This window comes from Molothrus ater, chromosome 23, assembly GCF_012460135.2.
Source record: "Molothrus ater isolate BHLD 08-10-18 breed brown headed cowbird chromosome 23, BPBGC_Mater_1.1, whole genome shotgun sequence".
Classification (NCBI taxonomy): domain Eukaryota; kingdom Metazoa; phylum Chordata; class Aves; order Passeriformes; family Icteridae; genus Molothrus; species Molothrus ater.
The window spans coordinates 1,109,738-1,137,646 of NC_050500.2; the positions used below are offsets into that span (position 1 = coordinate 1,109,738).

A 27,909-nucleotide genomic window follows, 5' to 3' on the forward strand; every position below is an offset into this window, starting at 1 on the left:
GGGGCTCAATCTACTGGCCAGAATGAATTTTTTTGTTTCAAACACCATGAATCCTTGGTACCAATGGAGTGTGTTACAGTGGAGTCTTCTAGAGCGGGAACATAAAGACAAAGGGAGCAGCTAGAATCAATAACTGAGGGTAGAGTCATCCCATTCCAGCTGCTGCTGTCTGTTAACATTCTGTTGGTCCTCCTCCTGCTCTCCCTCTTCCTCCTCACTGCTTTCAGACTCTGCACTAGTGATATCATCCTCTTCTCCATCTTCACTTTCTTCTTCCTCCTCTCCTCCTCCTCCTCACTGCTGTGTTGATCCTCATACGTCTGTTCAGACAAAAATTAGCTGTCATTACCATACTGGCTAAAACTATTTTTGTTCTTTATTCAAGGCATTAAATTCAGGAAGAGCTATTGCAGATTCCTTGCTGGATTTAGCAGTTCAGTAGGAATTAGGCAGAAACCAGAAAAGACAAAGGAAGCAGCACATTGTAAAAGAGTTCTGTGACAACCCTGGCACTCTACACAAATTGGCTCTCAAGGGTGATCCAGTACTGCGAATTCTACTGGAAAAGGATCTTACAATAGGACACAGAGCATGAAGGTCACACATCTTTCTTGTTTCCAATTTTCTAAAAATTCAGATGTCAGCCACAGGAGAAGGAAACATCAATAAATTCCTACCAGTTTAGACAAAAGCAGGCTGTGTTTAAAGCACTGTGCACATGATGAACACTAGTGCTGGACATTGGCCTGTAAAATCCCATCTCCAGCATGAAACTCCATCCCCTGCAAGATCCCAACCAAGTGCCCTTGGCATTTGGCACATTTGCTCTAAATCCCCAGGTAACGTCTCTGCCCTGGGCTCCCCCCCTGCCCATGGGCAGTAACCCCAGCAGCTGCCCAGGGTTACCTCCATGGGGTTGACAGTGATGGTGAGAGCGGAGTCGTCCCAGTCCATCTCGTTCTCCTTGCCCGTGTCCTGCTCCCGCAGGGTTCTCTGGTGCGCGGCGCGGATCCGGAACACGCCCAGGATGATCATGAACACCAGGAAGCTGACACAGACCACGATCACCACCGTGGCCGTGCTGGGGACAACTGCAGCCAGAAACACAACACTGCTAACTCTACACTGAGCTGACAGCTCCTCCCCTGCCTGTCACCTCCAGGGCAAATGGCTTTACACAAGTATTTCACGTGTATTATTATTTTTCATATACATTACACAAAGGCAGTTTGTCTACAAGCACTTAAAAGGTCAGTAGGAAAGTAAGAACTAGGCTTCGTTTCCTTAAATATAATTACATCAATTTGAAAGACCAAAAAACCAGCTCAACTTCAATGGCTGATAATCCTGACCTGAAAAGGGATGAGGGTTTGCCAAGTTGTGACCAGAGAGATCAACAAAGGAATGATGCACAGGGGTGAATGAACTGTGGCTGTGCAGCAATGTGATTGGCATGTTCCACTGGGCTGGCTGTATGGATAACATTCACCTGGAGACAAACAGAAAGTGTTAAACTCCAGAAACCCAATAGTATCATTCTGAAAAGATAAAAGTAAAGAGAAAAAAATTAAAATTTTAGTGCCTTTAATGCCATTTTCTGCTGTACTTCCATCTACTTGATGTAAGCATTCTATCAGCTCTCTGGTAGCACCACTCTCACTCCATTTGCGAAATGAATAATCTGTGTTCTCAAAGCAACCTTTCCACCTTCACATCTCCGTTAGCCACACTATCTCTTCTACAAACAACAATTTTATTTCAAGCTGAAATCCAGGACTAAAACCACATTTATTTATAAAATACTGCCTGAAACGCTCACATTTCCTAATACTGATTTACAGGACAAAACCTGAATCAGTAACTGGTCGATGATCTCTCAGCTGAGGGAAGCAGCTGCCTGCTGCAGGCGCCAGGCCCGGGGCAGTGACCCACCTCCACCTGGAACTCGTTGCTGACGTAGCGGCCGTTGAGCTCCGAGCAGAGCAGTTTGAACTTCCTGTCGAACAGGGACGCCGTGTGCCAGTTCCTGTAGCGGATCAGGTGCAGAACCTCCTCGTAGTTCGCCATGGTGTCCACCCCTGGGGGACAGACACAGCTACAGCTCTGCAAAGGCACCACTTCAGAGCCCAGACAGGCATCACTCCATTGCTTCACCTGAGGTTTCTTGGCCAACAGATTTTCAAGGACACAGAGTGGGTAACAGCAGTGACACACACGTGTGGCTCCGCTGAAATCCCTGGGTTGGTTTTGTGGTAAAATCCTAAACCCAGGGAGTCTTTGAAGGGATTCTGGGAGCTTTTCTATGGAATACTTTAACATAACAGAAAAGAATGATGCATGCTCCTAGGCACTGGAGTACCCATGGAAGGAACAAGCCTTTTCTGGGGCAAAATCTAACGGCAGTTCCACAGCCCAGAGGTGATGGGCTATTTGGAACAGAGTAAAGAACAGAAGGATAGTTCTAGAATGCTGTATTTTTTAGAATCACAGCTTTCCACAGAATTGCTGTGCTTGGAGTTCTAAAGGTAGTCCAAGCTTGAAATTCTAAAAAAAAATGAAGTATTTGGAGTAAGGGTTACAAACCACCTCTCTAGAACTGCTCCCTTTGTCAGTCCTTTCATTCCCTCCCAAGAGCAGCAGCAGGAACCCCCACCTGTGATTATCATGCCCAGGTTGGAACTGCTCATCTCAATGCCTTTCTGCTGCAATCGTGTCATGTCAATCTCCAGGCTCTCTTGTTCCTGATTTAGTTCCTCTCCCAGCACTGTCACCTCACACATATCCAGGTTGTGCATGATCTCTTCAGATACCAAAGACTCTTGAACTAAAAATCAGAGAAAAAGCCAAAGATTTAAGCAGAAACACCAGAACAATTATTAAAATCTAGGCCTGAGGAGAACAAGTATTCACAAAATAATGATTTAAAAAATAAAATACAACATATAAACAAGGGATATTTACACGAGGATAATGGCCTGGACTTACTACCATTTCCAGTTAAGTTTTTGTTAGCCCAGACCAGAGGATCTACACCTTTTTTCCCCTTACTGGATTCTGTATTAAAAGCCCACAGCCCTCTGCAGGAGGTGAGGGTGGGACACAGTTACCTGTGGGATCCTCATCACCGTCCCCCTCGGGCTCCACCTCCCGGGTGATGGTGCTGATGATGCGGAGCTCCGGGAACAGGGACACGCCCTCGGAGCTCTCGAACTCGGAGGCGGAGCGGGCAAAGTGGTTGATGCCACTCAGGCTGATTTTGGGCTCCTCTGGCTGCAGGACCATGACATAGCCCTCCACAGAGGGAATGGAGACACAGGCCTCTTCATTGAAACACCTGAGAGACAGAAGCAGTTTTGCAGTCAAGGTGATTGTTTCAGAGGGAAGCACAATTACACGCAGTAATTGCTTTATAAATTTTTGAAAAGCTGTCTCAGACCCAGGAGTCTTAGATAAATTCATCACTGCCCTGGAAAGTATGGAATAGGCACCAAGGGAGCAATCTCAGAACTCATTTTTACTTACAGTTACCACTTGGCCTCATTTCTTCGCTTTGACTTAGAGCCACAGGTAACCCCTTTAATGAAGCTGTGAGACTGGAGACACTCCCAGCACTCTGGCAGGGCTTTCCTCCCCACCTTACACACTCCCTACTCCATCCTCAGGCAGAGAGCAGAGCACTGGTGTGGGTAACATTTGCTGTACTGCAATGTGGGATGGTCACATAGCCCAGGACTCCTTTGTTTCTCCCAAGAGAGGCCCATCCCACACAGGGATGCTCCAGCTCAGCACCAGGACACACCTGACAGTGCTGGTGATCTTCAGCCTCCGGATGCCAGGAGTTGGGAACTGGCGGGAGTTCAGGTAGGAAATGTGCTGCATGGCCTTGTCAACTCTGTCAATGTCCTCCCCTTCTATGGTCAGCGTTGACTGGCTCGGGTTCACGTGGATCTGAAAACAAGGAGGAAAAGCGTAGGAGAGCACCCAGCTGAGTGACGTGATCTGGCAATTCAAACTGGAGCTCAGCACTGCCAAATGCAGGAGAACTGCATCCATACTCAAAGCAACGGGGTGATTATTTCCCAGCCCTATGGCACACAGCCTCAGCTCCCTACTCACTGCCTTACCCCAGTGCAATGTATTTGTGCCTCATTCTTTAAGAAAAAATCTAAGCACATATCCTAGTTCTGGTTTAGTAATACAGAAGAGAGACAGTTAACATATAAGAGAAATTTAGCTCTGTTCACACAACCTTGCTACTGAAAAAGCCACGTAATCTTATTTTATGAAGCTGCTTGTTAAAGATCTCTTATTAGACAATCTGCACAGCTGGTAAAACAGAGGCTTACAAATATGGAGTTTCTCTTCAAGACTTAAAAGACAGCAGAGTAACTTACATTTCTAAGACCAGGTTTATAAAAGAAAAATTTCCTACTTTTATGTAATATTAATGCAGAATGCTACAAGAAATGAGCTTGTTATATCTGGGGCACCCTGTTAACTCTGCCAGTAAAACTTGTAACTCTGATCAGAGAAGGAATATACATGCTCCCCTTTGTTTATATGCAAATTTACCTTCACACCTTTGCCAACACCATCAGCCATCTGCAAATCCAGCCCCTCCTTGCAGGTGTAGAGGCAATCAATCACCTTCTTGTTCTCCAGTTTACCAGAACGGATCATCAACCCTGCCAGGTTGCCTCGGAAAAACTGAGCCATGCGCAGTTCACCACCTTCAAAACACGAGGGAGGAAAAATCTTTACTTGTCATGATTCTTTTTGCTTTTTCTTTTGTAAAACAACAAGTATGCCAGCTGATACACACAGCATTATACACATGCAGGTTAGTTTTCATCCATTCTGGGTGTTAACCTCGTGATTATGGTCAGGCACAAAGAAAGAATTGAACAGTTCACCATGCACGTGGCCCTCAGACAGATGTGGCCACCTTGAACTGAGTGCTCCACGACAAACATCTCAAAAGAAGCCCCATACAGCGAGGTGGTGCTCAGAAATCAAACACAATGGGATGAGCCATGAAACCTGAGCCTTCCTGCTGAGGTAACACCTCCTCCTCCTCGGGACACAGGACAGCATCCCTGCAGCTGGGAGGGATCCGCACCCAAACCAGCACTGCGGGCTCTCCCTACACCCCAAGGGTAGAAAGGAGCTTTCTAAAGTCATTCAGCTCATTCTGAGAGGTGTCCAAGAGTTACCTGCCCCCTCTAAAGGTGCCATCTTCTCTCTGCAGATTCAAGTGAGCAGTTTAAACCCAGGTAACTCAGCTGAGTTAAGTCTGATAAGGGCAACCTAACAAGCCCTTTATTCCTCAGTGTTTCTGAAGAGGATGTCACCATGATCAGCTAGTCCATCTTGCTAAATCCTGGGGCCACAAAACACCACCTGGAAATGTGCATTTTCAAGCCCATTACTTACTAAGCAACCTGATTTTAGAAAGATGTCTCAGCTTGTTTTAGAAGTTTTAAGCGATAAAAGATCCTTGGTACAACTCAAATATTCAGTGAAATGTCCTGTTACAAATTATACCATTTTCATATAGCTTCAGCTTCTGGAGTCCCTGGATGCTGCTCCCTTCTTGCCAAATTAAAATGTGATGTACAGCCAGAAACCTCTTGCCAGTTACATTCAGACTATTCCAGCAATTCTTCAACTTTACAGGAAGGGTACATATCTTGAATTCACTTTTAAAAATATACACTAATTTTAGGTATCCCAACTCAAGACACAAAACCGACTGAACTATCACTAAAATTTGTTATGAGGAAATAACCCTGTAGCAAATCTGAAATACCTGCTAGCCAAAGCTTTTCTGCCCATTCACAATTACAATTTTATATAAGTATCTGACCAAGTGAGTATCCCCTGTAAATTACAGGTCTGTGTTTGTGAGCAGCCTGATCTAAATACGAGATCAGTCTTGTTCTGAAGAGGAGCAAAGGTACCTGAGTTCCAGAGGTCCTGCCCAATGTACTGAATAAATTCTATAATAAAGACACATACCTACATGCATAAATACATACATTTATATAGGATGATGTGTGTTTATGCTTCAACAAAACTGGATGGAAGAGATTATAACTGATATTTACAACAGCAACTTTTTTCACCACTTCACTGCAATCACAACCGTTGCAGATTTGTACATGGAAGTACATTTGGATGCAACCAAAAAAATACCCAAAACAAACAAAAAAACCCCAAAACTAAGCAGAAGTCAGCTGATGATGCTCTGCAAATAGAAGCACAATGAAGACACAAGCCTAGGAGAGGATTATGTGAAGGTCAATGGCCCGAATGCAATGCCTGCATTTCATGCTGTGTGCGAGATGAAGCAATGTCTTGGCTTAAAAATGAAATAAAACAGTAGGGAAAAAACTCCAGCAACCTGCAGAGGTCTCGGGCACAGTTTCATTGTCATTTTCACTTCCTGTATATTCTGTAGAAAAGCAAGACAAAGAATAGGACAATAGGGAAAGGACCAAGTAGTTACAATTTGGCAAACTCTCAAATCCCAGAAAATACAAAGCAGCACATCCCCCAAAGCTTGTTTATATTGGACCCAGCTCCTCAAGGATTATGAGTTCTTGGAAACAAAGACTGCAGTGCAGGGGAAGACACATTACTGTGCTGGTACAAGAACAGCCATGGCACCACAGCCCAAAGAGCAAGGGCTGCAGAACCAGGAGAGGAAACCTCACCCAAACCTTTGTCTTTAGTAAGACAACACAACTCTAACAACTGGCTCCATATGAGGGGAAATTAATGTAAGATCCAGACTAATAGAGTAAATCACCAAAAGGTATTGAAAGGGAATCAAAAGAAGCCATTATCAACACAGATTTCTTAATCAATAATAGAATCACATGTATTGAGCAGTCAATTTATCAAATGGAAGCACCAAAAAATGAAAATCGGCTTTTAATTTTTTAAAAGAAACGTTCCAAGAACTTCTTTAGAAGGATAAAATCTTTTGCTCCTTGGAGACGAGCTGCATACACAAGTTAGTGCAGCCTAAATAGAGCAGACAATAAAGCAGATGTCTATTTTTATAAGCAGAAATGGTAAAATACCCAAGAGACAGCACTGCTGTGTTGCTCTGCAGAGCTGTCTGCTGGACAGGCTTCCATTGATGAGAAGACTTTTCCTACAAGATGCTTTTCAACCTACTTGAAATGAAGTGTTCTGCTTGGTAATCTGAAGTATATGAGGCATTGTTACAACTACTATAAAAACAAACTAACAGTATTGCCCACGGCCACCACAAAAATCACGTTGATGGAATGCAGGCTGGTGAGCAGCCTTGTATTTCACACACCTGTGGCCAACGAGAAAACAAACAAACACTCATGGAAAAAATTACTCAGAGGAAATATGTGATACCAGCTTGGAGCAAAACCCATCTGCAAGAGACAAACCACGTTACATCTCATGCACTAAGACCTGCTGTGTACGTCTAGATAACCACAGAGATTTCATCAGAAAAAGTTAATTAGAAGTATTAACAATTGTCAGTATTTACCTTGCCAGCATGCTCCAACCACCAGCTGTGTTTCTATCTTGGAAGGGTGGAGTGGGTAATCCTCAGTGACTGGGAAAGGATCATAGGAAACCCCATCCACGTACAGAGACACCGCGGGAAATTCGACGTTGATCACGTAGTGGTGCCACTCTTTGTCACACACCTGAACAGCGAGTTTTAAAAATTCTGTCATTTTTTTCCCATTGCAGTTCAGTAACTGATCTGGTGCCATGTTTTACATAAACATACATGCAGATGTACCAACGACCTACAACACAAGCCTGTACAGACACAGTTGATCTTCCACACACATGGCACACATCTGAAAAGCAAACTGACTGCCAAACATTAATAAGAAGTTTCTTTATTCTGTTGCCAATACAGGAAGCTGCATATACTTCCTTTCCTTTAATTTTTATATTAAATAACAGCCTATTCCAATCTAAAAATACATTTCTACATGCATGCACATCCTGAAATACTGTTATAAGACAACCTTGCTTGACAAAGGACAGGTATTTGCTGAGAGGAACTGTTAAAAAGACAGGACTATTTATCACAGATCCAGGGGGCTGAGAAAACGTCACATGCTCAGAAGTGCTTGAATGCTATAATCAACCTGGAAGAAATACCTCCTGCTTTCTCATGCACCCCACCTTAGAGTGCATCGAGTGAAGACAACTGCTGTCACAGCTGTAAGACTGACACTGCACTTTCTACTTTATATTCAAGATGAAAAGCTGAAGCTGAGCCTGCCACTCAATCACAAGTGAAACAAGCACTGCTTGTTCTGGAGGACAGGAGTTTGGAGAGGCAGGAAGCATTTATTACTAAGGACACTGCCAGGGCTGGTAGTGGCTGCTGGCTCCCACTCTGGCACGGTACCCACGAGCTGCCAGGCTCACCTGATTGAGCTTCCAGTGGAACTCAGCAGGTTGGTAGGACTTTCCCTGGGAGGGATCCTGGCGGAACAGGAACACCAGGCGGCAGTTGTGCACGTACAGGGCGTAGTGGTGCCGGTTCATATCTGCAGGCAGTCCAGGTAACAGCGTTAGTTCCTGCTCTCAACCTCACCCACAAATGCCCCTGGCTCTGCAATCTCACACTTCAATACCAAAGCCACTGGTAGGCAGCAATCAATGCAGAAGTAAATCAGGCAGGGTAAGAGGAATGTGAAACATCTGCAGCAGCAGTGAGGGCAAACACTCTTGAAGAGCCCATGAGGCTGCAGAACAGACAGAGAAGTCTCTCTATCCAAACCCACCTAAAGCAAGGCACAGCACTGAAGAGCCAGAGATAAACCTGTCAGCAGGAGAAAAAGAGCACTACTTGCAAACAGAAGAGCTTTCTTTGATACAAATGGCAATTATGGAAACAGGGTTATCACATTTCCTTCCTATTAATGGCATTTTCCAAACTATTGTTTCTGTGTCATAAGCAGAGAGTGAAATTATGCCCAGAGTAAAATAAAAAAAAAAACACTTAAATTTCTGGAGAAAGAGAAGTTATATCCTCCTAAGGAAAATAAAGATATAGCAGTAAATGCTGTCACTAGACCTGATATGTGTGTCTTAATGTTTTTAGGCAGCATCAAGAACAAGGCTATCTTTGGAGATGCAAACTCCAGGCTGCAGTGCCAGAATAAGTCATCTACCACAGTAAAAGAAGTGCATGATGTAAACTGAAATAGAATTAGAAAAACAAGTCTGCCCAATCTGAAGCTACATAATCTAAGGCTGAGCCTAAACATAAGCACAACAGTGATTTTTAAAGTCAACTTCATATAAATTCCAAGAAAACCTTAAGGTAGAGAAAACACTGTCACATGCGCTGCCAGAGCACATAAAAACCTGACCAACCCCAAAGACTGTTCATAATTGAAGTATTGACAAACCTGTCTTGTCTGAATTGCACAGAATTGTCTCTTTCTCCTTGGTTCCGGGCCCGTGCCTCATCCACACTGAAATCATGAAGGGCTCTTTCAGATTGACTGTGACAACACCATCTGGAATCCTCACAGCCTGTGTGCCATTGAACTCGAAGACCTGGTCGCTGTCGTGGCCATTATCCGTGGGCAGCCCCACAGTCCAGTTAGCAGCACTGCTGGGAGGGGGCAGCAGCTCAGCTGTGCCAGAAGCAGCACCTACAACACAAATGCTCAAATCAGAACAGAAATTTCAAAGACCACCACCGGTTTCCAATTCAACTGTTTATCTCAGCACTAACTTCCCAGCACCAACTGTCAGGATTATGCACTGCCATCACCCAATTCTCCTTTTAAATAGTGTGGCACTAATTACAGGCATCTAATACCATGGTAATTTCCACAAATTTCACTTCTGGGTGGACAACAAATCTCATAATAAGCAAATTCAACCTCCACAGCTATAGAATCTTATTCTGCCTCCATCTCAGGAACCCTTTCATTAATGCCACTTGGCCCTGAGCCCCAGGAGCACGATGCCTTTCTCTGGACACTGTACTTAGCTGTGAGACCCCAAGTGATGCAGCTGAAGAGAGTGCCCAACACCCCCTCCCAGCCCACAGCACAGTCAGCAGCAGGACCTGTAACGTCACACTGACCTCAATCAGGGAACAGCTCGGGAACTGCCTGGGTCTCTGGGGTTACATGCTACTCAGACTTTCAATTACTTTCAACTGCAGCCGAAGGCATAAATCAGGAGTGATAATTTATCCCATAATCTCAATTCTTCCACATGGCTACAAAGGACTCTGCTGACTTTTTTAAGACCTTTAAATGCAGCATAAGTGGATGCCAAGGGCATTTATTGCTAGGGCAAGCACGGTACAAATTTAACTGATCCAAGTTAAATGGTTTTTTCTTGGTTTTCTCTAGTTTTTCATCATGTATTTCTCAGATTGCAGCCATTATATCCATCATGCTGAGCAAAGTAGAGGCTTTAACAGCTATACCCTTCCACACAAATTCTTCCAGCTCTTCAATATGAATCTCATGCAAGGGACATTATTAGTCTATGTAAGACAGCAGAGAGGCAGAAGAAAGAGATTCTTTACCACATTTGAGAATTATTGTAGAAGTCACCTTCAGGCAATTTCATGCCTTTTGCTGCCAGTGAGGAAATGAGTTGAAGGAAACTATGTGCAAATGAAGACCAGATCTACTCATTGATTTCTGGTCAAACATAAAATTCAAAGTAAAACTAGTAAGCAAGAGAGACCACTTTTATTTGAACAAAAGCCTTCTTACCACAAAGCCTGTGGATGGATTTCTCAGAGTAGGTGTCTCTATCACAGCCTTTACCAATATGGTTGGTTTCTAGTTCCACCGTTGCTTCCACTGAGGTTATTGGCTCATCACATGTCTCCAAATGCATCCCAGGGAACAGAGCCAAAGAACCAGTGCCAGGCTCGTATTCTATTCTTTTGCTCCAACCTGAATATTATTCAAAGAAACAATATTAAAGATCTCTCGTGTTTAACTGAAGGCACCAGCAAATGCTAAAAGCAGAGAGGAAAGACAGCAAACTAACCTTGCCAGCCAGGCTTGCACGTAGGCTTAACGCTAATTTTAACCAACACATCTTCAGCAGCTCTCTTCTTCCCACAGTCATAGGCTGTTACTGTCAGTTTATACTGGTGTTCTTTACCATAGCTCAACTTTTCTGTGTTTTTTATATAACCTGACACAGAAAAAAGGCAATTATCAGACATCAAGACAATTCTTCAGGGTCTGCATACAACGCATCCAGGTACCACCTATGTACTTCATACAGACTTGAATAAACTCATCTGCAAGTGCATTACCCTGCACCGTTTGACTTTTCAGGGCCAGGCTCCAGGCCCAGGTGCCCCTCCTGTGTGGGTGCCCAGTGCCAGCCCGGCCCAGCTCCGTGTCTCACCGTCCTTGTCGATGGCAAAGGGCACGTCCGGGGTCACGATCTCGTAGCTGCAGATCTGGCTGAACTGGGGGGAGCAATCTGCATCCACGGCCTCCACCTTGAGCACGTTGTCGTACCTCTTGCCCTCGATGACCGTGGCCTTGTAGGACTTCTCCTTGAACACCGGGGCGTACTCGTTCACATCGTTCACCTGGATGTGAACTGTGGCCCTGCAATGACACACACAGGGCTCCAGGGCCTGCACACCCTGCTCCTCCAGCACTGCATGCAGCAGCTCCCCCTGGTTCACCTGGATGGGAACTGTGGCCCTGCAATGACACACACAGGGCTCCAGGGCCTGCACACCCTGCTCCTCCAGCACTGCATGCAGCAGCTCCCTCTGGTTCACCTGGATGTGAACTGTGGCCCTGCAGTGACACACACAGGGCCTGCACACCCTGCTCCTCCAGCACTGCACACAGCAGCTCCCTCTGGTTCACCTGGATGTGAACTGTGGCCCTGCAATGACACACACAGGGCCTGCACACCCTGCTCCTGCCAGCACTGCATGCAGCAGCTCCCTCTGGTTCACCTGGATGTGAACTGTGGCCCTGCAGTGACACACACAGGGCCTGCACACCCTGCCCCTGTTGCAAGAATTACACAGCTAGGTCAAACCAAGGAATAAGAAAGGAAAACCTGTGTTGAAGGTCTGTTTCCTGGGTACTTTAAACAAGGAAAAATCTGCATTTTACATTTGCCTTTTTTTCTTCCAGTTCCGCTTACTTCCATGAATGTGAAGGTTTGGGTTGTGATTAATAGGAATATTTGCACCCGGTTCTGAATGACTGTTACTTTTCTCCTGTTCACAGAAATGCTTTTTGGGTATTACAGGTTCTGCCAAATCAGCTTCTTTTTCACATGAAGCCATCCTTCAGCATTCCAGCTCTCAGAAACAAGCAACCACTGACTAACAAACCCAGCAATCTCAACTACCCTAACTAAGAAGGCAGTGGCTGCTTCTCCAATGTATTGCTATATAATTCAGTGGAGTTCTAGGTTTTGTTTACTATCACCGGTCATTTGCAAATAAAACTCAAACCCTTGTATAGTTATAGAATAGCAAGGCTTGTTTGTCATGAAGATGACCTCTGCTACTCTATTCCTCATCTTATTTATGCCTCTCTCTCTCTGCTTCACACAACTGCTCATCTCCCACATGCTCTGCAGATGTCTACACCAGAGTGTCAAACAGTTATTCTCAAGTGGGTTTTCTAGAGACTCTTTTATATTGTGGTTTTTCCTTAGATAAAGATAAGCTAAAGACTGCTTTGTTCCCATCCTTTAATGTAGGCAGAGATGAGCCCCATGCTATTGATCTTGGGTTCTCTGGTGGGGCTGTCTGGAAATGATGGAAACATGAATGCTTTGCCATTTTGTTAAGCTTAATAGACTGACTTCTTGAACCAGTTTTTTGGATTTAGAAACTGAATCCCAAAATAATGTCCAGGCCTGGTACCCCACTGCAAGCTCTACCAACTCAAGACAGACTGTAAGTGTATCAGTAAGTTTATCAGTAAGTGTATCAGCAGTTTATCAGTTATCAGTAAGTGTATCAGCAGTTTATCAGTTTATCAGTAAGTGTATCAGCAGTTTCCCTGCTTCTATCCCCACCTGGTTTTCTAATGTAAACCCGGAGATATCAAGGGATTAAGCAGTATCACCTAAGATACAAAAGAAGGGATGTTCAAGCAGTTCATGTCCATTTTGCTGCCCTTTTTATCACAATTATTGCCCTGCTTGAGCAGGGAGGTTGGACCAGATGAGCCAGTGTGGTCCCTTCCAAGCTGACCCTTTCTGTGGCTCCAGGAGAAGCCTTCCAGGATGAACACTTGGTTCACTCTCAATACACAGACCATAAATCACCACAAGCAGGAGAGCCCTCGGAGCCAAACTCCCCCTCAGCCCACCCCAGACTGACTTACTTGTGGGATTTTTTTGCATTTGCTCCATCTGGTCCCTTGCCACAGTCGTAGGCCTGGATGGTGAAGGTGTAGTCCTTCTGCAGCTCACAGTCCAGCTTTTCCTTAGAGCGTATGATTCCCTCACCAGTGGATTTATCCACCACCACTGCTTCAAAGGGAACATTCTGCCCGTGGATTTTAAATCCACAAATCTCACCTAAGAGTTAAAGTAAAGATAGGTTAGAACTGGTCAACATGATGATACATTTTTAAAATAAATGACCAAATATTTTGCAGCCAGGGGTTTGTGAGGGTCTGTGGACAAAGCAAGAGCACTGTGCTTTAAAATGGGTGAATTCTGGGAACTTTAGTAAAAAGAAGCAAAGGTCTGCCTTCCAAGCAACTTGTTTACTTTGCATCCATTCATGCAGGAGTACAAAAGAGAAAAAGAGAAATGTAGACAGGCATTTCACAGGAGTACTTGAGACAGCTCTAGGGCAAGAGTCGATCTTATGTGAGCATACAGCCAAGGCCACTGGTAACACCTTCTATGCCAAGCTACTGGCAATAGCTGGGCAGTGGCTTACTTTGACCAGAGCAAGAGGTTAAAATGCACAGTTACAAGTCAAGGGGTGAAAAGGCTTCGAGTACAGGTTCAGCACCATAATTACAGAAAAATTCTGTCAACAGATCAAAGGACAAAGTCTTCCTGTGCAATGTACCTGGCTAAAATCAGGGAATCAAAATAAACTACTGAATGAGCAAGGTAGAAATACCAACTTCTCAGGCATCCATTTCAACAGCTATCTACTAACACAGGCCAAATGGTAGTCAAAGAAGCTCTCAGCAAATGTTTCAGAAGGCTTTCCTTCTGGTCAAACTCTTCACCCTACAAACTTGGAAGAGAAGTCCCCAGCACATAATTTTTAAACACATCACAGCTGGGTGAGCCCAGCACACAACAAAAGCCACTCAATAAACTGTTTGACCACCTACACTGTGTTTTTACCTCTGCAACTGGTTACATTTTGCTGGGGATTTTCTTACACCAACAAACCCCACTGTTTTGCTGTTATAGTTGCAGTGGTTTCTTAGTACCAACAACACACTCCTAATAAAAACATGTCTAGAGGTATTCAAAAAAATGGGGGTGCTTCATATTTTAAACCACTGAAGTCAGTCCTGAAAGGGTGTGTACTGCAGGAAGGTGCTGGAATGCTTCAGCACTTCAACATCACTTCACAAAGCATGTGGAAAACTGCAGCTGTCCCAAAGAAGTGATCTACAAGTGAAAATATCAGAAAATGCTAATTTTCCCCAAACAACTTCTTCAATGTCCACACAATGTACAATAACCCCAAATGGTTCAAATGGATGTCTGATTTACAGATATTTCTAACCAAGGGTTTGGTTACATAACACTTTTTATCAATATATTTTAAAATAGAAAAAAACTGGGAGAATAAATGGGACAAAAGAGCATGACAGGATCTTCTGTTTCAGTGCTGATTCCCCATTTCATAACCAAAGTTAGTAGGTTAATATTCATAAAAGGGATAGAAAGAACCCTTTATCACCTTCTTTGGTGACTGTCACCTCAAAACTCTCTAAAGGGAAAAAAGACAAACCCATGTCAGTAACAGGAAAGGTTGAATGGGAGCAAATAAGGAAAAGGCAAAGATGCACACATTACACAGAAAAGCTTTGGAAAAACTGTATTTTAAAATTCCAGTGGTGATTTGCTGTAACTGTTACAATTTTAGAGTTTTAGTTATGGTAAATATGATTTAATCTTTTAACTCCAGGTTTTCATTTGGAGAATTTTGAAATATTTCAAATGATCAAGGCTTTGTTTTCTCCTTTTCTTTTTTTAATAATACCAACTGCTAAATGAGATATTTTCAAAACTGCATGTTGATGAATAACTGCCCATAAAGTAGAATTCATCTGAATGTATTTACATTATTCTGTATAAAGTATTGCCATAATTAGTGACTAAAATATATACACATTAAAATGCAATCCTGATGAACACAAGGTTTCATTTAAGGAATGTGGAGAGGGAGCTATATGCTTTCCTAGCAGCATAGCATCAAACTTGACACAAAAATGGATCAAACACTATTGCAGCAAAATTTCCTCTTAGGTTTGCTACCAACTACACAAGTTAGCCAGGGATGGGACAAGAGCAAATCTGTTTGCTTATGGTGTCTCCTCCTCTACAGGACACTTCTTTTCTAAATCCCCCTCCCAGCCTTGCCCACAGCAGCAGAGCTCCCTTCCCAAGCAAACTGGGGCTGGTGGCATCAGCACTGTCCCACCCCAACATGGGAAGCTGCCTCCAGGGACCCCACGGGCTTGATGGATTTGGGGGATTTTTTAAAAAGAATCCGTAGAGATTCTGCAAGATCCTTTTCAAAGCTCTCCACACAGTCATGCTTTAAATTAAAAATTCCTAACCCCCACCAAATACTACTTGCATCCCAGAACAGCAAGGGGGAAATAAAGGACTGTGGCTGAGAAGTGGTTTTCCCCAGGGTGGGGAAGAGGGACTGCAGCCCTGTTAGAGGCACATCAAAAAGCCAAGGGAAACACTTCAAACATCTGGCCAGGAGACCCTGCACATCTGGCTGTGAGAAGGCACCCAGAGACAGCAGTGGCTGTTTCAAATGTAACAGAAATTCAGTTCCTTTATGCACAGCAAAGGGGAAATCCCTGCTTGAGCTTCAGCCATCAGACTGGTTTTAGGCACAAAATAAACATACAATAAAAAATGTAACTGGCCTTTATTTTATTTTTATTTTATTTTTTTCAGCAAAACCACTTAGGATCTAATTCCAACATGATTAAATTTGTAATGTAGAAAAGAGTCACTGAGGAACAAGAATGGTCACTGTCTTCCCAAGCAGATCTGGAACAGTGATGGTGCAGAAGACTGATTCCATCCTGTCCCTGTGTGCCAGGCAGCTTGACAAGGCAAGCTGGCATGACTACATTCACCCTGTTTCCAAAAGTGGATAAATATTTCACATTTAAAACCATACAAATAACCCAAGAAATAAAAATCTACATAATCCCACTTATTTCCCCCTGAATTTTAGGGTCCTACCCACAGCACAGAGTGAGCAAAGCAATAAATGTTACTTTTACTTGCCCCACAGTTCATGTACTACAAAGCACCTAAATGAACTCGTTTTGAGATGTTTCGACACGCTCAAAATTGAAATAAAGCAAAAAAGCTCTACTTAAAGTATTTTAAACCTGCAGACAGTTCAGAAGTTTCACAGCTCAGCTAGAGGGCACAATTAATTAAAATATCCAGCCTTTTGAAGCATGAATAAATTTGATTTATAAGCAGGAGCACAGCAGCAAGGGCTGAAGCAGGCAGTTAACCCTGAGCAGGGCTTGGTTTGCTGTGAAAGCTCAGCAGGCCCCGTGGGCTGCTCCCACTGAACCCCAGATGTGCTGGGCACCAGCAGGGTCAGTGCCAGGACAGCTGTGAGCACAGCTGGAACAGCAGCACTCACCCACCCGGGCTCCTCAAGGACAGGGCTGCAGGACTGCTGCATTTCATGGCCCACAAACACAAACACAGAGCCCTTCAACATTTCTACAATTCAAGCCCAGTTCTCACACCAGGAATTTCTTTACAATGTTCATGTGCCTCACTCTAAACTTAATTTCTTTAAATCCATTGCTCTGTTCCTGCTGTTTAAGAAATGTCCATTTTTGAAAGGCAAAATATATTGTTTATACAAATATATTCTGTTTCTATGATTTCCCATTGACAAAAATGTTCATTTAATGAAAGCAGGTTTAAACAATTTAGATCAACCCAATGGGAAAAGTCTCATTTAAGAAATGCTTTGACATTGGATTTTCCTCTGCAAACACAACAAAACATTTGAAGATACTCTGACAGTACTTTCTTGAAAACATTCCTATCCAAGAGGTATAAAACTGCCATTTTCAGAATCTGTTCAATGCTGCTGAACTACCAGCACCTACATTTAAAGCATTTAAGAACTGCAAGAGGTGATTCACGTTCTCCTCACCCCTGAGAACACAAGTCAGGCTTCCCATTCCTCTTCTTAATTAACAGATTTTGTGGATCCCACCACAATGTTCTTCGTTTGGCAATGGAAGTTTTTGTCCACAGACAGCAGGTTTATTTTCCAGTTAAGACAGTAGAAGAGCCTCTGCCATATGTACCCAATGCATGAGGAAGTTTGAATTTCAGGGGTTTAGCATTATCTCTCAACTTCTGAATAACAAATTTACCATTATCTTAACTTCATTGGAGATAATTACAGCCTTATGATAATGAACAAAACTGTTCCTTTAAGCAGTACCTCAAGAAAATTGTGACCAAACTGCCATAAAACTGCAGCATTCAATGAAGTCAGCTGCTGAACCTTTCAAATGGCTCTTAATTTAATCACTCTATCTCTTCCTCCGTGAAGCCAGGCTAAGCAATGCTCCCAAAAATGGCTCATGTCACATCCTTTAGGTACTTCTCTAGGATTCTTAACTCTCAGATTTTGCTTAACCAAATAAGCTCCTCCAAATATCCAATTTAAGCTTGTGTTATCCACTACAAGTAATTTAAATACCTGCAGATGCCCAATGGTATTCTTCAGACACATCTTTCTAACGCTGTCAAATTCAAAAAAGGACTTTCCTTAATACTGCATCCAATTAATGAATACAGTATGCCTAAACAAAAGTTTTCAGAAAAAAATCTACTGCAGAAGTTGATAAGAAAATTGTCAGTCCTATGTTCAAAGTGAAGAATCAACCCACACTTGGCAAATATCTTGTGTATCACTCTCTATATTCTTTACTGGAGGAAAAAAAGCCTTTTCTTCAGCCAGAGGAAGTTGTTCAGTTTTCAAAATACCCTAGACTGTTAAGCAAACTTATCATAGACATGCAATCCTAATTCTACTAATTAGTACTTTCACTTTATTAAGACACAAATAAAAATTGCTAAGGAAACCAAAAACCAAAACCCTCTTCAGAATGGTAAGAAAATCATTGTTTCAGAACTCCCACGCTGAATGCCGTGAAATGTGGAATCTGGAGGATTGAGGAAAAGGATAGACACTATGAAAACAAAAATAAACCACCAGAAAAATTACCATGTACACATGAAATCGAAAGAAGCAAAGCACTTTCTGGTTTGGATACTTGGATACAGCTGCAAACCTGAAATAAAATACTGCTCCATGCACACACATGGATTTCCTAGGATCTAAAAGCTCTGAAATGTTATGCTGCTGTTAGGGAAAACACACCAACACAGAGCATTCAGGAAAGCATTTCCACACCTTCAAAGAGAAAGGCAGGGGAATTCTTTACCTGCAAAACGCAGAGGTGCATCTTTGTCCAGGGCTATCAGAGGGGGGTCCAAGAGCACCGTGTTGTCATTTTCTGTAACTATGCCATGATAGGTTGTTTCAATCCATGGCTTGTGCTTGTTAACTGAAGGGAAAACAAAGGACAGAGTCAAAACATTTGAAACTGATATTGATGATATCTTTGAAAAATGTTTTATAATACTAATTTCTGTATTTTCCTCTTTTGCAATTCTGAATCAAGGTTTTAATAAACTAAAAAATTCGAGATGAAATCCTGGCTAAGTAGGTTCAGAAAATTTGAGTGTCCCTGTAGGCTTTCCAAAAGTAACTCAGAGAATTTAAATTAGTTTCTAACTATGCTGGGATTTCAGATGCCCCTGAAGTGCAATTCAAAAACCTGCAGACAGTGATGGGGAGCTGCTGCCATCAGTGCCAAGTGTGACACCAGCAACATCTCAGTCAGCAGCACACTAGGGAGCACAAAACACCAGGGCTGGTTTACACTGTGCTTCCCCCCACCATGGAAAACCTGGGATACAGCTGCTGCAATATTCTTCAGAACATGAAGACTTGTTCTCAGGTCAGCTTTTCCTCCTGTATAGGGGGCTACACCATCGTTAAGGAAATAGGTGGAAAAGAGGTGAAATTTCATTTCTTTAGTAGTTGTTTCAAGATACTGGGAAAGCACTAAGAAATCTCACAAGAGAGAATCCTTCACCTCTGCACAGAAGAGCCTCAAACTGATCACCTGAGCCTGTCTCAAGAGGACTGGTCTTCCTCTGCTGCAAAGAAATGCAGCCTCTTTCCCTGGCAGCCTCAAAAAGAGCTTTTTCTACTACATCACTAAAGATGCAAGATCAAATCATGTTATCTACTAGGCAGTCATCTACTGTGTGACAATCCAGCAGGAGAGTCCCTTAATTATTAAACATTTAGCTTTATTTTATGATCCCCAGCTCAGGTGGTGGAGTGTGACTGCCTGAGTTGCTCCTGGATGGTTACGTTTCCTTAATAGCACAATTGTCCCACATGCAATTCTGGAAAATTTCATGTACCCAGCTGCTTAGAGCTACTGAAAAACATCTTAAAGGGCCTGGAAACTGCTCCTTACCAGACAAAACCAAGTAATCTTCAGCAAATGATGCCTATAAGAAATGCTTTGCTAGAGGTTACAACAAACCCACCACAGAACATTCCATAGGCAACATCACCCAGGTTCTGGGCTGCAGGAGATCAAGAACTTAAAACTTCTGAAATGGATGCCTGTGCAATTACAGCAAAATATAGACTACAGCTTGAACACCAGCACACAGCTGAGTCCTGCTATTTCACCTCTAAAGAATTATACAAGCAGATTGTCACAAGGCAGGCAGAGAGGGGAAGCTAACCCAGACTCTTGAATCCTGTCTCTTCAACCAACCAAAATGGATTCATGTCTTGTGCCATATGCTTACCTAGGGGAATTAAAAAACAGTGACAAAAGGACACTTCAATAAATGATTAAACCCAGAGAACTCATACAGGAAACCATAAAACTCCCAGTATGCTTCCATCTGCAATCTTTTACCAGTTAGTAGCAAGAGCAGACAGGACACATCATCTTCATCCATAACAACGCAGCAAGAAAGATCTCACAAGGAACTGTTCTAATGCAAACTGTGTTTAATTACTCCATGTGGCTTTACTTAATATGGCAACACTCTCTAGATTGCCTCAGTAGGCTCCCACAGGCACACTTCAGCACGCAGCACAGCACAGAGGCAGGGCATGGCAAGCACACTGCTCTATTTACCCAGAGCAGCCTCCCAGAACACACCTGCCCCTCTCAGAGGCACTAACACAGACCCCTCCCTGCCAGGGAAGGTGCCAGCAACTGTCCAGGCCTGAGGCTCCCATGGAACATTCAGCCACAATTCAAACTTGGTCTCAAGGAAACCATCTCACCCACACAGCTTTGGCTTCAGGAGCACAAGGAGGTCACAACTGGGTATTTTTATGTCGGTACATCCAGGACTGTTACACCCCAACTGAAAATCTGAGTCCTTTCATCTCTTCATCTTCATTCTTGCAAGGATATGGTATAAAATACCAGAACAGATCTCTGCCAGAAAAAAAGCCTCCATCTCCATTCTAATGCTTCTGAATGTGGATTACAAAAATACTTAGGTTTTTTTTAATGTTCTGAGAAATCTTCTCCTAATTTAGCAACCTCCTAAATCCCACTACTGCTGGGTAGGGAGTTCTATAAAACCTTGAAGTGCTGTAACCACATATGAACAGAATTTTGAGTATGCTGAGCATCTGCAGAGTCTAGTGAACCTTCAAACAACAGGCCCAGTTGAAAGCAAAGTCATGTCTTTTTATTGTGCTGCAGACAATAAAATCATAAAGCTTAAACCCCTTTGTGTTTTGGAAGGCTAAAGCATCGCCAGATTTTAAAACATAAAGCTTAAATTCCTTTGTGTGTATGAAGGCTAAACATCACTGGATTTTAAAACACCAAACTTACTGCTGAATACCCAGGAAAGGCCTGTTATCCATATTTGTGATCTACTGACTCCAGCATAACCACACACTGGAAGGAATTCTCAAGCTAGCATTTGAAATATGAAGCACAGCTTACATCACTGCTTCCCTTAATCAAACTGAACCAAGTATTACCCTGATCTCAGCTGCTTAAATAGCATTAAATGCTGGACTGTGAAGGGGTAGTTTAATTGTCACGGAACTCTCGCAATCTACAGAAGCTGTTCAAAGACAGACTGGTAATTTCAAACCAGAACAGCAGCCTCTCCCAAGCCTGACACTAACGAAGTGCCCCGAGCTGTTAATCTCCTGCCATTTAACTGGGATAAACTACACCAGTTTCCTTGAAATACAATATTCACACTATTTGTAAGTGCCTCAGCTGGAATCTGCCGTAAATCCCAAGGAGCATTTCATCCAGTCAAGTGGGGGGAGCCGTGCTGGCACAGACTGGCAGACTTTGCCTGGCTTTTGGTGGGCACAAAGAAATGCCAAGGGCAGCTCAGCAGAGGCATTTCCCGGGTGTCACCCTGAGCAGAGCCCTCCCTGCTGCCCAGCCTGACAGAACAGGGCCCTCAGCAGAGCACGGCCTCCTCCCAGCCCTGCTCTCCACAGGTAACTGCTGCTGCTGCAGGGGAGGAGCTGCCCGTGTGCCTCCAACACCAGCTCTGGAAATACCATCTGCTCCTTGCCTCCTGAAGCAGAACAGACCAGCCTGACCTGCTGCAGCAAAGGGAATGCTCCTCAAAGCAGGGATGCTTCCTCCCAAGAGCCATGGCTCGTGGTGCTGAACACAATCCAGGAGATAACCAGCAGCAACCTTTTCCTGCTGCCTAAAAGAATTCATGAATGTAAATGAACAGGTAGGCAGGGCAGCTGGGTTTAGGCTACTATGGAAACTTCAATCACAAGCTATTAAGACAATCAGATTAATTCAGCTCTGTAATTTTAAAGCAAATACTAAAATTAAACGTACTTATCAAAGTCCTTTCTGTTTTCTTCTTACAAGTGGTCGGAAGTTTATTTGACTCAAATGGGATCTGGCACCTACATGACCAAAGATTTAAACAACCTCACCCAGAAAGGACTGTAGTTGGAACCCTTTTTCTTCTCAATAACTACTTCTAATATACAGTGCTGTCTAGCCATGTTGCATAATTGTTAGAACTGAATCAAGATGATTCACGTCAAAAAAAATTCTTAAGAATTAACTGGTTAAACATATGAAACTCAGTAACAAGTACTAAAATTTGAAAGCTATTTTGTTCAATCTAGTGACAGAAACAACAAAATCCTCATTCTGAAAATGTACCTTTGAGACCTCACGAAAAATGCATAGAAAAATTCACAAAAAGAGAACTATAGTCCCTGTTAATACAGATGAACTAGTAAAGAGTGCTTTACTTGTCCTGAAGGTCTGACAAAAACCGATTACTGTGTATCTTTTCTTAATTGTCTTACTCTGGATGCAAGAGATCACAAGGAAGCCTTTCAGTGAGACAATAAAAACTCCAACATGTCTTACCTTGAACAGTTGTAATTTAGTACCGTTCTGATGAAATTTCAAGCTGTATCATTAAAAGAACAAATCTGTGTAGTACCTAACCACAGAAAAATACAGTCCAGCCAAGGAGTGAAGAGCTACACAATAAAATATGCCTTCTCCACCCTGAAAGCAAAGCTGAATAAGAGCAGGCGTAGCCTGGCCTGATTACAATGTGTGTTCTGTCCTGCCCAGCCTGCCACTCACAGCTCCTGCCTCCAGTCTCCAAGAGAAAAGACCCAGGATTAACTTTGGGTAGAAGCAATCTGAAATAAACCAGTGGTAATGAAAAGATATATTGTGTTTGTTTATTTAACTGGGTCTTCTCAAACCTAGAATTTTATCAAAAGTCATTGTCCTACAACCAGGTCCAAACAATGGGATAAAACTGACCACAAGATGTGCTCGAATCCTGACTCCCCTGATAGGGTGGAACTTCCCCACAGTTTGAGGCTCCAAGACAAACTACCATTCATTCCCAGTGCTGGGAACTGAGGCAGCAGCAAAGCATGAGGGATGAAGCCAGGAGATCACCTGGAACACCCAGGAGGTGCCCCAGGACACGGATTGAGAGCATGGATATCCACCATGGCCCTCTGTGGTCCTGGCTGAAGGAAAACCCAGAGGGTGAAACTCATCCCAGTTTCAGATCTCTGTCTTGGACTCTGCCACAGTTAAGGAGCACTCCTAACCAGCCATACACTGGAGCACAAGATAACATTTATAATCTATCAGTTGCCCACACTATCAGCCTGTACAATTAACACTACCTCTTCAAATACCACATTCAAACCAATAGCTGTAGGGATTCAACAGGGTTTTATTAAATTGGATTTTGCCTAGAGAAAAATCACTTTTTTATCACCATTTACAGAAAGTTTCCTGTTCTCCACTGAACCAGTCGCCTCTATCTGATTTTATTTGTACAAAGATACATGGAAGTTTTGCTATAAGGCTGATGAAACTAAGAGACATGCAAATGACTGATTAGAAGCTATTTGCAATTTTTACTATCCACAACTGCAACAGAAGAAACATTCAGAGCACCAAAGACCTCAGACAGACAATATACTGACCAAATTTGAATTTGGATAAAAGCCCGTCAGAGAAAACAAAGATTCCACCACAAAACAGTTTAAATAGGATTAAGACAACAAAGCCTTAATTTCAAGTGAAATTTAAAATGTTTTACACTAAACAGAAGACTGAACTAAAAAACATAAGCCTTTAACTACAAACACTAATTTAATAAATGTTATCTTAAATGTTGCTAATTATAGTGCAAGAGTGGAAACCCCTTTCCTTTTAACTGCTGTCATATTTATAAACTCTGCTCCTTGGAAGGAAACAGTATTTAGAAATACAGCAAACATCACCCCAGTATAGCTGGCACTTCTGGCTCTACTTGTTGACTCCATTTAAAAACAGGGAAACCCACTGGGAGCAGTAGCTGCAGTTTGTTTTCAATCAGATACAAAACAAGTGAGATGAGACCTAATACTATAAACAAAGGACAGACAGACACTTCTTCAAAGGCACTGAGGTTTCCAATAATCCCTTCTAAAGACTCCTAAGGAGGTTTAGTCCCTACAGAAGCCAATGGGAGTCAATCAGTACAAAACAAATAAATTAGAGTGCAAAACAAGATTTATTTAAGACCAAGGCTTCCGCCTCCCTGAACTCTCCTATGTTGAGGTAGCATTTCTGTCTTTGACAACAATGATAATGCTACAAGATACGTGGCCCTTAACACCACAAACCACATTTCAGAGAGACTTCCCCCAGTGGAACTAAAGAGAATCAGATAAGGCTCAGAAAAATGGTAGAAGAGCTTTTCTTCAGAAAACTCTAATGACCACAGATGTTTTTTCCTCTCTGCATAACAGTTTCAGAGCCACAAGCCACTCAGCTATCACATACTTGGGCTTCAGGCAGGAAACCCTGCTTTACCCAGAACACCAGAATTCTAAGCTGTGACATGTTCACATTATGCAGAGCTGTGGCCTGACCTGGGTTTAACTCCAACCCTTCTAACTTCCATGACACACCGAAGCCCATGAGCCCAGCTTCTTTCCTTCTCCTTAAAAAGAGCTTTGCAATTATCTGCAATGTGATTTTGTGTCTGCAGAAACATTAGGACCTCAAACCAAAGATACATTTATTAAGTCTAGAGAAGTTTCTGTTGACAAATTTTCCAGCTACCTCAGCACAGACAGCACAAGCTGCAGCCTGGTAACATGGGAGAAGACAACCAGCACAGGAGTGTTCCAAACACAATGTACACCATGCTTGCCCAGACCATCTCTCCTCCACTGCAGTTTCCACAGCACTGCATTATTTTAAATAACACATACAGAAAAAGAGATTAAAATTGTTTACATGAACAGATGGCTGTATATAATGCTTTCCCAAGCACTATCCATTGTAGAGAGGTCTAGTACTGGTTAATTCTCTCTCTTCTTAGTGGTTTCTTACTTTCATAAGTACTTGAAGAAAAAAAAGACCAGGCCACATAAATAGCCAAATTGTCTCTACATAATGCTTTAGGGTAGTGTTACATTTCCTTGCCTCGAGAAAGAAACCTACCTAATCTCCAGCCCAATATTAAAAAGGCTGCTCCTGTGTCAAAGAAACATCTGCAGCAAGACTGTGGCAGTAACAAAGTGGTTTGTGGTTTGGATTTAAGACATTCACAGTACCACATAACTTCCTGAAATAATCACAGATCAGTTTAAAGTTTCTTCAAGATAGTATTACTTCCATCAATACCCTTTCTAAATGATAGTGAGTTGGAAGGGCCCCACGACTACAGAGGTCTATCACTCTGCCTGGTCAGGCCCATGGAAGCAGCTCCACTCCACTCCTCATCCTGCTCTGGTCAGAGACATCCAACACAGCCAGAATGCACTGCTAGGTACTGCTCTTCCACTGCAACAAGCTTGGAAATATTTGGGTCAGCTTGATCAATTACAAAACAAATTCGATTAGATTAAGAGTTTTGCATCAGCTGGACAGGAAAATGTCCCTTTAAATCCCAAAATCAGTCTCTGCACCCCTTAAAATAACTACAGGGAAGATGGCAGGTCAGCTAGCTCACACCTGCCTTTTGGGCAAGATCACATCCCCCAAATGCTATTTCCCTTTCTTTCCAACATCAAAAAATGAACCACTTTTCACTCCCCTGTTCCAACGACAGAAATGGCAGAACTAGCAAGTTCAACTGTACTTGGAAAAAAAAACAAATACAAAAAGGAACTGGCAATACAGCACAAAATGGAAAGCTTACCATAAATGCTTCCAAACAAATGCCTTTCCTAACAACAGGGAAATAAAAACGAGCAGCCCTTGCAGCTTTCCAGGTGTCCTCCAGAGCTTACTTATCACTAAGTGCATCTCCACGTAATATTATTAACAGGCCTACCTACAGCAGCCAAAACGCTGCAAGGACTAAGGCAACTGCACATACTAAGCCGAAGCAGCCCTCATTCTGTAACTCAGTTATGTGTGATGAAGTTAAACAGATCAGGACCTGCAGTCCAGCAGCTCTGTAGGTCTGACTGAAAACAGGTACTGCCTCCAACAAGCTGCAGAAAATCTGCCTACCAGTGCTGGCCTGGGTAATGCTGCCTAAATTTGCCATTTGTTTCCAAGCAGCTTTCTTGGAAAATGGTTTTTTGATCTTAATCTTATTCCTGATTTCAAACGCTGGAATTCAAAGACACTATGCTTGTGTACTGGTGTGGTAAATATTACATTTAACGATTTCAAGAACGCTGGTGAACAGATTGTACTTGAGGGATCTCACACAGGTAAATGATGGCCACTGTCAGAACAGCTGGCAGAAGACTTCCCAGACACACTACAGCATCAGCTTCTTCATCCTACATAGGGAAACTGCATCAAGATGGGTCCATAACGAGCTGGTTTTTAGATCAAGAACTTCCCTTCAACGTATTTATAAGCCATTTTACAGCCGCATTTCTAACGTACGCTGCTATTCAATGCTGCTAAATCTCATCATGCGATCATCTGAACCTTGCAGAAGCAGCATTCCCGGTGCCAGGGGTAACCTTCAGGTGAGGAAGCGTCTCCGAGCCTCTCACTGAAGCCTGCCGGGGAGCAGCCCCGCAATGCGTATGATGCTGCTGCTCCTCGGGATCAATCAATAGCCACCAGGCCCGCGCTCACATCGCCAGCCCGCACGCTCTGGCCCAGGCGCTGCTCCGGCTCATCCCGCACGGAGCTTTCCCCCGCCAGCCCGGCCAGGCCCGGCTGCCCAGGGGTTTTATCCCCGCTGCCGCCCCGGCTCTGCCCGGCCCCGCTCCGGCCGGGTCTGCCGCTGGACCCTCCCGGCAACAAGTGCCGCCCCCCGGCCGCCCCGGGCCCCGTTATGTAACTGGCGGGCGGACACAGCGAGCGCCGCCGCCGCGCATCCCCCGCCGGGCCGGGCCGGGCCGGGCCGGGCTCTGCCCTCCGCGGCTGGGAGGGCTCGGGGCCGCTGGGCGCAGGTGAGCCGGGAGGACGAGCCGCCATCCCCTCATCCCCTCTGCAGGTGCAATGGCCGCGGCGGAGTCATCCCGGCCCCAGCTCCATCCTCCCCCCTTCCCCTACCCCCGATGTCCGCCCGCCTCCGCGCTCCCTCCCCTGCGCAGGGCGCCAAGGACACCGTCCCCTCGCCCGCCCGCGGCGCAGCTCGCCCGGGGACCCGGACCGTCGCCCTCGCCGTCGCCAAGGCGCCGAGCAGCCTCCCCCGCCCGCCCCAGCCGTGTTACCTCGAGCGGCCGCGGCCGCTCCGCAGAGCAGCGCGGCGAGCAGCAGGCGGGCGGCGGGGGCCGGCATGGCAGCGCGGAGCGGGGACGGCAGCGCGCAGCCCCGGCTGGCGCCCCCGCTGGTCCGGGCTCCGCTGTGCGGCGGGTGGAGGGCTCGGCTCGGCCCCGCGGAGGAGGAGGAAGAAGAGGAGGAGGGAGGAGAAGCGCTGCGCGGCCCCGCTCCGCTCGCCGTCCCTCCCCTCCCTCCCCCGCCCACCCCGCCGGCGGCTCCTAAAATGGCGGCCGGGCCCGCGCCGGGCACCAGGCGGGGGAGGGAGCGAACCAACGGCGCGGGGCGGGGGGCGCCGGGA

At 44.3% G+C, this 27,909-nt stretch overlaps 1 protein-coding gene across 1 annotated transcript; it reads right to left on the minus strand.

Moving 5' to 3' along the window:
• CLSTN1 (calsyntenin 1) lies at positions 1-27,781 on the minus strand. The gene is given in 21 exon segments (XM_036396315.2): positions 1-284; positions 287-320; positions 907-1,091; positions 1,353-1,416; positions 1,418-1,489; positions 1,933-2,078; positions 2,654-2,824; positions 3,108-3,334; positions 3,800-3,948; positions 4,573-4,730; positions 6,404-6,454; positions 7,538-7,700; positions 8,443-8,564; positions 9,432-9,680; positions 10,767-10,952; positions 11,050-11,199; positions 11,419-11,627; positions 13,383-13,578; positions 14,939-14,968; positions 18,723-18,845; positions 27,563-27,781. Coding segments are annotated over 21 exon segments (2,910 nt in total). The 5' UTR covers positions 27,630-27,781; the 3' UTR covers positions 1-126.
• Between the last annotated feature and the right edge of the window lie 128 nt (positions 27,782-27,909).